Source organism: Danio rerio, chromosome 7 (genome assembly GCF_049306965.1).
Source record: "Danio rerio strain Tuebingen ecotype United States chromosome 7, GRCz12tu, whole genome shotgun sequence".
Classification (NCBI taxonomy): Eukaryota; Metazoa; Chordata; class Actinopteri; order Cypriniformes; family Danionidae; genus Danio; species Danio rerio.
Window position 1 is genome coordinate 45,473,835 of NC_133182.1, and position 12,784 is coordinate 45,486,618.

A 12,784-nucleotide genomic window follows, 5' to 3' on the forward strand; every position below is an offset into this window, starting at 1 on the left:
CTATTTTGGACCCTTCCGGTACAAATATGTACCTTTTACTGACAGTGTATAGTAAAGTTTTTCTGAGTAGTTTAGAATAATTAATCGATTATTATTAACTTTTTTCTCTCTGTATCACAGCTGTTTGTGCGCTGTCAGCTGTGAAACCAGGCAGAAAGTAGTCTTTCATAAAAGAGTAATGCAAACATTCATACAAGCTTTAGAAAGCGAAAGCAAACGTTGAATTCCGGACATTTTAGAACAGTGGTTCTCAAACTGTGGTACGTGTACCATTAGTGGTACGCAGGCTTCCTTCTAATGGTACACGGAGGAATGAAATGTGTCATGTACATGCTACATATATTTCAAAATGGATTAAAAATGATGTATATAATATGCCATATGTGATATATAGCCTAAATTTCTGAGGTAATCTGTCAGGTTTTTTAACTGTGCAGAGCTGTAGCTGCTTTACTGGGCCTTCTTTGCTACTGTATTTCAACACTGCTCATTTTGGTTATACTTGGAGAAACATTTTTTTTCTAAGGTGGTACTTGAAGAAAAATGTTTGAGAACTACTGTTTTAGAAGATTTTGAAATCCGAACCGTTTAAGTTTTTAAGTCCCAAAAATTCACGTCTCTGCGGGTCTAAGGATCATGTGAAACTGCACAATTGTTGACAGGTCTCCCAGGCACAGAATGAAACTGGTGAATGAGAGAAGATTTTCTACTACATAATTGATTGTGGATGTTTGTTTTTTTGAGAGGATACAAAAAGTGTAAAAAGATGTTATTAATAGTTAAAAAAAAAAAAAAAAAAAAGTGTTACTTAATATATGGGTGGCGGTTAATATACCTGGGCAGCCCAGCCAAGTAATAATAACGATAACATGTATCCACAAGATATTCACACCACAGTAGCACTCTTGCATTGACTTGGTAACCAAGCGTTGTATGAGAGTTTGGCTCTGACTTATATAGCCTAAACTCCCGCCCGATTGTGGGCTATGCCATTCAAAGGTAAGCATTAAATTTGACAAATACACAAACATTAAAAAACTTAACATAATCCACACTTCACATTGAACACATAAAGACAATCAATCCCTAATATATAATTGAAAACAAAATATAAACTTTCCAAATATAAATAACTACATAATACACACTTCATAAACAAAAAACACCTATTCACAAACATAATGGTTTCGTCAGCTTCCGATCGCAGTGTGCATGCGCACACAATCCCATGCATTCTTCTACCGGCATTTCCAATTTGCTCGGTTTGACCGATCGCGACCGGAAGCCTGACTACCCATACACAGACAAACACCAAACGGAAAAGACAACACAACAGGTGAAGTGGAGTTGTATAAAATGCCTATGAATGACTTATGCATTGCGGAGAGTGGATTTATAAAATATGTCCATGTGGGTCTGTGAGTATGTCTACTTGTCAGCGCGTCTGTCTGTCTGTGTGTGTGTTTGCAAGTATGTGTGTGCGTGAGAATGTGTGTGTGTGTAACTGCCAGTGCTACTTTCCCAACGGTGACAGTTAATGCGACTTTATCACAATATGAATATAATTTGGTGGTTCATCCCGCTGTGGCGACCCCATATTAATAAAAGTAATAATGAATAAATAGAAAAAAAAAAAATTGAGCCAGAAATGAATAAATGAATGAATAAAATACATTGCTCTGAGTACGTTTTGTTGCAAATGACAATTGAGGGTACTTCCTATATATATGTTTTTTCCATTAGTGAATCTGAAATGTTACTTTTTATACATTTTTTGTTGTATGTTTCAGATATATGTCCTTCTTGTACACATCCAGCAGATCATCAAGACCAGCGAACCACTGACCTAAACCTGAAGCACATTTCCCCTAAACAGAGAATATAAATGAAAAAATAAGGTAAAACGAGGTGTACGTAGTACATATTTCTCTCACACTCGCTTCTGAAAACACTACTGATTGTGTTTAGGGAAGCAGTGTTCTGCCCCAGGTAAAAAAAAAAAAAGTGTACTAAAATGCACTTTATTTAAGTATACTTGGTACACTTTTCAGTACTAAAAGTGCTCTATTTTCGCACACTAATTTTGTACTTAATGTACTAAAAGATAGTATTAATATGTTAAGATAAACTTAATACCATCTAAGTGTACTCAACTGTGCTATTTTGAGACACCCTGAAATTGAACTAAAATGTGCTTTTAACATACTATATCTGCATTTAAAAATATATATTTAATTACAACTAGAAATACACTTGAACCCTACTTTTAAAAATTTAGAAATATATTTAAGAATAACTTAAAGCATAAAAGTAATATATTAAAAGAATATACAAAATGTGAAAGCAGTGTGCTAAAATACACTTTAAGTACACTAATTATACTTTTTTTAGTACTAAGTGCTCTATTTTCACACACTAATTTTGTACTTAATGTTCTAAAAGATAGTATTAAGTATATGTTAAGATAAAGTTAATACCATCTAAGTGTACTCAACTGTGCTATTTTGAGACACCATGAAATTGAACTAAAATGTGTTTTTAACATACTATATCTGTATTTTAAAAAATATATATTTAGTTACAACTAGAAATACACTTAAACCCTAATTTTAAACATTTAAATACATTTATGACTAATTTAAAGTATAATCCTTCCTTAATTCAGAATACAGTTATATTTATGCTAACACAGTCAACAAACCTATGTCATTGGATTGTTTAGACATCCTCACGTAATTGGTTAGACAAAAAATAATTAAGTAGAAGGATAAACAGTCCAGAACAATTTTAGAGTATGCAATGTAAAACATATGTTTCCTTAGATTATCATATTATTGACTACACTAGATACTCAAACATATCATCCCTTCTGCATGCCCATTCTTGGCTTTCCTGATCATTCCTTGACCTACAACACACACATACTTTAAGACAATAATGTTTTGGTAAGATTACCACACTCAAAATCAATTTAAGTGTAAGTGATAATATTGCATTCACATTAAGTGTACTTAAGTACAACTTTTGGGAAAATGTACTTCTACTACAAAACATTAGTAATGGATTTTTAATAAAGTCAATTTAATATAAACTTAAAATGACCACACTCAAAATCAATTTAAGTGTTAGTGATAATAATGCATTCATATTAAGTGTACTTAAATACAACTTTTGGGAAAATGTACTTCCACTACAATACATTACTAATAGATTTTTTATATATTAACTTATTTTAAACTTAGTATTAGTATGTAAACAGTGTACTAAAAATCAACTAATGTTTAAAGCATTTAAAACACACTTTAGAAAAACACACTAATAAAACCATTTTGGATGTTTTTTTCTGTAGTGTACTTTATTGTAGTACTAAAAATGTATTTAAGTATTACTGGTATTTAGTATACTTTTGTCAAGTGTACTAAAGTCCTACTGAAGTATAAACATACTTTAATTAGTATATTTATAGTGTAAAACCATCAAACTTGTATTTAACACAAAAAATAACAATGTACTAAAAATGTATTTGCGGGTATTTAAGTGTATTTTAATTGCATTTAATTATATTTTTTTTTTCACCTGGGGCATCACAAGTACAAGATGGTACCAAGTGAGTTACTGAGCAAACTGACCAGATATCTCATTCATTCATTTTCATTTCAGCTTAGTTCTTTTATTCCACAGCGGAATGAACCATCAATTTATCCAGCATGTGTTCTACGCAGATGATTCCCTTCCAGCTGCAACCCATCACTGGGAAACACCCATACACTCTTATTCACATACATACACTACAGACAATTTAGCTTACCCAATTAGACAATAGCGCATGTTTTTGGAGGGGAAACCGGAGCATCCGGAGGAAAACCACGCCAACACGTTGAGAACATTCAAACTCCACACAGAAATGGCAACTAACCCAGCTGAGGCTCGAACCAGTGACCTTCATGCTGTGAGGCGACAGCACTACCCTCTGCGCCACCTCGCTGTCCACCAGATATGTCCATATCCTAAATTTTTGTATATTAGCTACATATTCAATTACAAATAATAGACAGTGTTAGTTTGTTTTGTTGTATTTATTTGGTGTTCAGAGAACTGCATCAGTGATTCCACGCATCAGGTTAAATTTGTTTTCTCAGACTCCATGGTCAGTCCATTACTACTACTGTATCTGTTCAACCTAGATAATGGAACCAACCATGATTAAAGATATGTCGATATTCCAAGACGGTGGCACCCTATTTTATAAATCTATAGAAAAGCATGCCATTTACTCCAGAAAGGATACATTAATCTGGTTTGACCTATCTTTTTTTATTATTAAAGTGGAAATCGTAATGTAAGCTTGACTGACTGCTTACCTTTCACTTTAGGAGTGATAACAGAAAAAGAGGAGCAAGAATCAGGTCTGAAAAAGTTGTTTTGTGTATGTTAATGAACCAGTAATGCATTGAGGGCTTTGCATACGTTTGTTTATGATTAAGTTTACATTTAACATATGCCAGTTCTTGTTATCTTCCCTTTTTTTGAGCCATCGCATACTCTCTGCTGCTCTCTGCAATGGATTTCTAAAAGTGTTACACAATGCTCCTCATAAAATTTAGAGTTTCCTTTCCTAAACATTCATAAGTGTGTGCAGTACACCTGTCATGATGGACAAAAATGAGCCATTCTCAAATCCTCAGCCAATCACTGTATAAAAACAAACAGACTTTTTACCTCCCAATTTTTTTTTGTGAAAACATCGACCCATTGCTTTAAAAGTTTTCAAGGCAACAGGAAATTGTGTATCTAACTCTTGTTTACCCCAAAACAGGCTTTCTATTTAAGAAATATGGATCGCATATGGTCTCCAGCATTGATTGTCTAGGCTGCAAACGTGACATACTGTAATTAGTGCCTTCTAATTAAGAATACAATTCAATTGCTAATCCGGAACAACAACCAAGAGAGATTTGCAGAGTAAACAAGAACACAGATAAACACAATGGAAATCAAATGTCTCATTTGCAAGATATTATTGGTAGATATCAGATTTCCCCCTCTGTTGAAATGTCATCACCTCACAGCTTGCAGTGTGAAGAAAAGCTACTAGAACATGAATAAAAGATGTCAGAAATGAATCAAGCTGGTTGCTTGTGACATAAAGGGTGCACAGAGTCAGGGGAATCATTGACACTAATCATGCCCTTGTGCTGATCCTGCGGTGGAACAACTGCATCACCTGAAGGGAATGTAGGTCACAGTGAGGATCAGGCCTTGAGCCCTAGCCCGATGCCGCCTGTTAAAGAATGACGTAACTGTTTGTTTTAATAAAATAGCCACAAAGAATATCTATAACACTTGACTTAACTGAAAATAAACATATGACAATGTGTTAGAGCAAAAAAAGCGACATTTGCAAGGAAATAACTAGGCCTGAATGTATTTGTGATTCAAACAGATGCAAATTCCTTTCTTTCACTTGAACAGTATATGGGTTAAAGATAAGACCAGTCCCATTGTGTTGTTGTATCATATTAAATGTGATTTACACAAAAAGCATATGAAAGAAAAGTGACTATTTCAATGTTTCAAACAAGTTGTATTAATAAGATACCATGAATAGTAAGGAGACTTTATGCATGCTTATGACAACTATCAGTGAGTGTGTACTCACACAGGAACAGTTGCCTTGAACCATGCCAAAGCATGGTTGTCCCCCCTCCCCTCTCCCTCGACGGCCTGCACTCACATTGCATTTTACTTCAGAGCCAGAGCACGCCTATGTCATCGATGATGCGACTTTTCAGTTTAACAGGAAGAGAAGCGCCCTCTCTCAGCTAAGTGGACATTGCTTTAGTTATATTGTTCTGTATTATTTTTAGCCGTTTGGGATGCAGTGACACGCAGAAAAATATTTAGCAGAACAGATTCACAACTTTTGACGCTCATAAATGATCAGAAAAGTCCTTGTGCTGCAGGTATTAGGAGGTTTGCTGAAGGTGCAGCTGATGTGGAGCGAGGGAATTGCATGTTTATTAAACTATGACAGTTTGCGTTCATTGGACAGTAAGAATGAATAATACACTCACATGAAATAGTCCCTTAAAAGTGACGTCTCTTTGTGCTCACAATACAAGCATACAGCGTCAAGCCCAACCAAACTGCACTCTGGCACACCTCTTACAACTGGGCCAGGGCCGACTGACTGAACCACGCCTGGGCCCAATTTGGAGCACCCACAGTTGTCAAATGAACCGGGAAACGCACCCAGGCACAGTTCAGATAGTGTATTGTGAGTGCACCCTAAGTTTTATTCACTCAGCAAAATGACATTTTTTCATTTCTTTGTTATGGCTTGACATAAATACATTGTAAGCTGTCTGTTTCTTTGTCATGACAGCTTGACTTCACCTAGACAACATGTCATAAATCTGTCATAAACATGACTGTCATTATTAATTAATGTGTCATGTTTATTTTTCAGATCACTTTTTCCAGAGAAACAAAATGAATTTTTCATTAAAATGTCTCATTAAAAACTAAAAAATAAATATTCTGTCAATAATTCTATAACAGCATCATTAATATTTATTGACATGTTAATGACAAATTTGGGGCGTCATGGTGGCGCAGTGGGTAGCAATATCGCCTCACAGCAAGAGGGTGGCTGATTCGAGCCTCGACTGTGACAGTTAGCATTTCTGTGTGGAGTTTCTATGTTCTCCTCGTGTTTGTGTGGGTTTCCTCCGGGTGCTCCAGTTTCACCCAGAAGTCCAAAGACATGTGCTATAGGTGAATTAGGTAAGCTAAAATTGTCCATAGTGTATGTGTGTGAATGAGAGTGTATGAGTTGCAGCTGGAAGGGAATCCGCTGTGTAAAACATATGCTGGATGAGTTTGTGGCTCATTCGCTGTGGCGAACCCGATTAATAAAGGGACTAAGCTGAAAAGAATAATGACATATTCAAATTGTTGAGGTCAAGAAAATATTTGCTATACAAATCCTGTTATACAATTCATGACACAGTAATAATGGCCTCATGTTTATGACAGATTTATGACAAGTTATGTTGTCTTGATGATGTCAAACTGTCCTGACAAAGAAAAAGATTATGATGTAGTTGTTTGTACAGTTGTCATATTTGTTTGACAAGACAACATTTAAAATTATGTAACAGAGCAAATGACACTAATGACTGTTGCATTAAATTATTGGCCCCTAGCCCCCCTGAATTATTAGCCCCCCTGTTTATTTTTTCACTGATTTGTTTATTTTTTTGTTAAATGAGAGATTTTTTAAACACATTTTTAAACATAACAGTTTTAATAACTCATTTCTAATAACTGATTTATTTTATCTTTGCCATGATGACATTGAATAATATTAGACTACATATTTTTCAAGACACTTCTATACAGCTTAAAGTGACATTTAAAAGCTTAACTAGGTTAATTAGGTTAACTAGGCAGGTTAGGGTAATTAGGCAAGTTATTGTATAACAATGTTTTTTATCTACTATCGGAAAAAAAAATAGCTTAAAGGGGCTAATAATAAAACTTAAAACTATTTAAAAAAATTAAAAACTGCTTTTATTCTAGCCAAAATGAAACAAAAAAAGACTCTTCAGAAGAAAAAAAATATTATCAGACATACTGTGAAAATTTCCTTGCTCTGTTTAACATAATTTAAGGATTATTTAAAAAAAAAATAAATAAATAAAAGGGGGGCAAATAATTCTGACTTCAACTTAATATACGGTGGAAGATTTACACTCTCGTTAATGTGCTTGAAACTCCTTTTTTGCCTTTTAAACATACAGTATACATGATTTAAAACCCCTTTGATTCCAGATGTTTTGCTTGAAAGTTACTGTTTGAACTCTGTGCGGGTTGAGTGGTAACTTAACACTCCGACCTCATCATGCACTTAACTGTGCCTATAAAAATATCAGCAAGTATAAATGAAACTGTTCAGCAAAGGTAAACACTGAGATAATTATAGTAACTCAAGTGCATGAACAATCACACATTTTAGTGATTTGACGATGAGCATCTGCAATGTTCGTCCCATCCTGTAAGCACTTCACAAAACTGAATGTGGCTCACTTGGACATGTTTAGATCTTTTCTGATGGAACATAAATATCAAATCCCAGATTATAAACTTGGTAAACAAGAAGCATAACTAAATATCCCCCCACTTAAAATAGTGAAAAAAAAAACAGTTCAATAAAATCTTTCTTTTCCCACTTTCACCTCTCCTCAACAATTATACTGCATAAAGCACTTTTGAAAAGAATCTTGGTTTGATGTTTATCTCTGCATATAATGCCCTCTGCTAATACTGGCACTCCTGGACAATATAAGCAAAAAAAGCTGTGAAACCAAACTAAATTTCTTACTCCAAATTTCATAAAACTCTACTGGACACAAAAGATAATTACAACATGGGACAGGTGATTGGTTGCTGTTGTTTAATCTTCAGCATTTAAATATATAACCATAGACCACAAAACCAGTCGGTCAATTTTAGGGAAATCATCTTAAAGCTGAAGAATTAAGATCTCCATTTTTGTATGGTTTGTAAGTATCTGACAATTTTTGTCAGAGAGGCAACTATTCTGAAATCTGGAATCTATTTAATTCATCCTGTCCTAAAAATCTTATGTGCAGATACATGCAGTTTTTCAAATGCAACTTTTTGTTTATACGTTAATCAAGTTTTGTTTATTTGTCTTCATGTTCTCGTGCTACTACAAGTAATATTTTTCACAGCCTTATTTGCCCATATTTACCAAGAGTGCCAATATTACTGGCATACTACTTACTTTAATTGACTGACTGTAGTCAGGCCAAGCCAATACCTTATCAAGGATGAGAGCAGCTTCATTAGTCTGCCTGTCATTCAGTAGGGTAAAAACCTCCTCCTCATTCCCAGATTCAAGCCTGTAGTCCACCTGCCAGCTGTCTCCACCCCACTCATCCGCATCCCATGCAGACACAACAGTCACTGTGGTTCCCACCGACGAGTCCTCAGCCAGGTGGAATGGGCCGTACTGCAGAAACAGAAATATATATATTTTTTCAAAATTAGAAGATGGAGAACATTAAGTCTAACATAGTTCCTATGTATTTTTGAATATATATTATGATAGAATATATATATATATATATATATATATATATATATATATATATATATATATATATATATATATATATATATATATATATATATATATATATATATATATATATATATATATATATAAACATCTCAGTTTACAGGGTAGCTCTGTCTACTGGAAAATTACAGTTTACATGCAATAAAATATTAGCAGTACACATTGCTTTTACATTTTTTTTCTCTACAAAAATAATAATTATATAAAATAAAAAGATGACAAAAGTCATTAGAAGAAATGTTTTTGCTACTTTATTTTAATGAGGTAAAACTAAGCTGATCAGGTTTCTTTTTTATTTACACAAATAAAAACTTTAATATATTTTTTATTGACTCAAAAAAACAAAACACAAACAAAAAACGTTTGGGTTAATGTCAGTTCATCTTTAACAGACTAATGTTACAAATGACTTACAAGCAAGCTTTTTAATGTTACTGAAAATATTTTGTTAGAACCCACATTTCACATTTAAATGAAGAAATATAGCGTATTCAAATAAGAAAAAAGACAAAGAAAGGAACTAGAGTTTGTGTGAATGACAATGTCAATCAGGAAAACAGCATGTAAGCAGTATCTTAAAAACAATGGTGTTCGTTACTGTAAATAAAGGAGCTTCAAATACATCACAGCGACTTCACTGTCACCTACACTGAGGAATGCATAATGAAAAGGAAATGGGCACAGCAAGCGATGTTCATGGAAGTTTCCAGAATCAGAGCCTGTCTTCTTTTTTCTTTCAGACTGGATCTACCTTCTGAATTCAAGCTAGCACTGCTTTTTAACTCATCTGTCTTTCCTGCTGCACCCACGTACGTCCATCTCCTGTATTATTCACAACACGTAGGAGGAACACGCAGGGTATTTTCCAGGAGCCACTGCCTGCCTTTATCCTGTATCTGCTCTCCTTTTGCTCATCGCTTTTCATCATTTTTGTCAGCGGTCATGGCACTGTTTATAATTCAGCTTGGCCGCATCAATGAACAAAGATGTTGACATCAGATATGCGCTCAGGGCTGTTCTGCATAAGCAAATGTGCTCATGTACCATAAATAGACAACGCTACAAATTTAGTATGTGGTCATATTTAGAACATCACCTCGGGAAAATACATTCAGCTAAAAATAGGTAAATCAGACATGTTATGTGAACAGTAATGTCACAGCCGTGTGTATTTTTAGTTTATATAATATAGTATTTTTAGATCAGCGTATATATACATATATATATATATGTATATATATATATATATATATATATATATATATATATATATATATATATATATATATATATATATATATATATTAGGGATGTAACGGTATTATAAATACCGTCATACCGCAATATTAATTTTTTTCGATATTACCGAAGTCGCATGACTCGGTAAAACTATAGGTCTTCTGAGAAAATTTGCTCAGGCGAATGAAGCGAACGGGATGTAGCGAAAACTACAATTGCCATCAGCCCATGCTTGACCATCATCCCTTGCGGTCTGTTGTCGCTACAGATCCAGTAATGCGGAAATGGAGTGTGCTGCTAGAAGCGGGGATGAAAAGAGCTGGAAAACTCTAAAGCAGGTCGCACACCAGAAGCGGCGCTCGGCGGCGCGCCGCGCAGTGCCACGCAGCGCCATGTATTTTAGAATTCTAAACATAGGTTTCTATCAGGATACACACACCGGCGCCGCAAGTCGGCGGCGCCCGGCGGCGCCCGGTGACGGCTCAGGACGCAGTTCATTTTTCAGCCGCGCCACAGAGCGCCATCTGATTAGTTTCATGTTAAATATCATTCGAATGTGCGCGTCTGGTGTGTGATACTTATAAACTGTCATGTACATCTGAAAACGGAAGCGGGGCTGCCGACATTCGCCTCTCTGATTGGCTCTTTTCCTCAATATTAAGTAGCCTAACACACACAGTTCAGTCCTGCATCTTCTCCGTGTAAGTTCAGACTTCGCAAGTTTGATCAAGGCTGCAGTCTCTTCTTCTCAGTTTGATATGGAAAAGCAGATTATACCGAGGACACGGGTAAATCTTCAAAGGGAACAGTGTACTTTATAACTTCATTCACATCACCCTGGCTTCGTTGTTTCACTTTCTCAACAATAAAATGTAAACATGATTTAAGGAACTGCCTATTTTCATTTTAATATTAGCAACTTAGACAGCAGAAATGTTGAGGCGTCGTGCTGCATAAGATGAGCGTCATTTTCACTGTGAGGATATTTATAACAAAACGGAGCCGATAAAAACACTGCCTCCTTTCAATTTCAGTGAAAATACGAAACACAGCCTCTCTTTTGCTGAGTATCAGTTTTAAGAATCGATAATGGCCATTTTAAAAGTATAACATACAATAAGTTTATACATTATAGGAAATAAAGGCAAGCGATCAGTCAATATACAGAATGTACGTGGTTACATTAATCATTAACTTATCTTTGCGCTCAGCCAAAACACGTTACCTGAGAACAAGTAATAGATTCCAATGACCAAAGTCAGGGAATATGTCGTTAGATAAACACAACAAGATAAATGAAATATCCCGTTTAATAAATATAGTGAGATTAGATCCAGCGGGAGATGCTTGATGAGAAGTCCGACTAGCAGAGCTCTCATCTGGGTAGATGGGCTGAGTGTGATTAAATGTTGAATGTGATGAGTTTTCAACAATACTAAATTGAAACTTTATTTTTTTACATGGTTTAATAATTTTTTGTTATTAAAATTGAAGTTCCTGTTTCAAAGCTTACAGATAGATGGCTAATTTGTATGTCATTGACACTTTTGGCACTTTTTTGGAGTATTTTCATAAGTTTTGTTTTTTCCTGTAAATGATTCAATAAATACCGTACCGTGACATTGATACCGAGGTATTACCGTACCGTGAAATTCTGATACCGTTACATCCCTAATATATATATATATACACACACACACACACACACACACACACACACACACACACATTGAAAATAATGTTAAAGATTATAAGGTGATAACTAATATTTTAAGTAATATTAAAAGTCTCTAATTAAAAAAAATATAGAAATAAATATAAATATATAAATACAAATTATAATAATAATAAAAAAGAAAATTAAATAAAAATAAACTAAAATAAATAATAAAAATAAATTAATTAATAAATTAAAATTAAATTAAAATAAATTAGTTAAAATAATAATAACAATAATAATAATATATGTAATAAATATGATACATTTTAACATATACATATTTTAATACATCGTGCTAATATATATTCAAACTTAATTCTCGATTATTACATTAAATAATTTTTTAAAGATTGTTTTTATTTATTAAGATGAATTAAGATCATTCAATTAATTTAATCAACCAACCAACCAATCAATCAATCAATCAATCAATCAATTAATTTACCAACCAAAAAATCGATCAATCAATCAATCAATCAACAAACATACATCAAAAACTGTTCTGATGTGTACTGTTCAGTCTGTAATATGCATGCTGTACAAATTCAGTACAGCTAACTGACAGTGATAGGCTTGAGTTAATTTGAATGTAATAAAATAAATCCATAACTTGGCAATTAGAAATGTTGTTTTGCTTTTTTTAAATATGCGCATCA

At 34.0% G+C, this 12,784-nt stretch overlaps 1 protein-coding gene and 1 long non-coding RNA gene across 2 annotated transcripts in view; one reads left to right on the plus strand and one right to left on the minus strand.

The window, feature by feature from the left end:
• Positions 1-12,784, minus strand: part of cdh16 (cadherin 16, KSP-cadherin) — an 80,662-nt gene that overhangs the window by 31,787 nt on the left and 36,091 nt on the right. The window contains exon 12 of the mRNA XM_073907209.1: positions 8,849-9,040. Within this exon, the coding sequence (XP_073763310.1) occupies positions 8,849-9,040 (192 nt within the window). The remainder of the gene's footprint in view (positions 1-8,848; positions 9,041-12,784) is intronic.
• LOC108190803 (uncharacterized) lies at positions 1,248-5,556 on the plus strand. The gene is made up of 3 exons (NR_170232.1): positions 1,248-1,336; positions 1,791-1,898; positions 3,682-5,556. It is a non-coding gene; the product is annotated as an uncharacterized lncRNA (long non-coding RNA).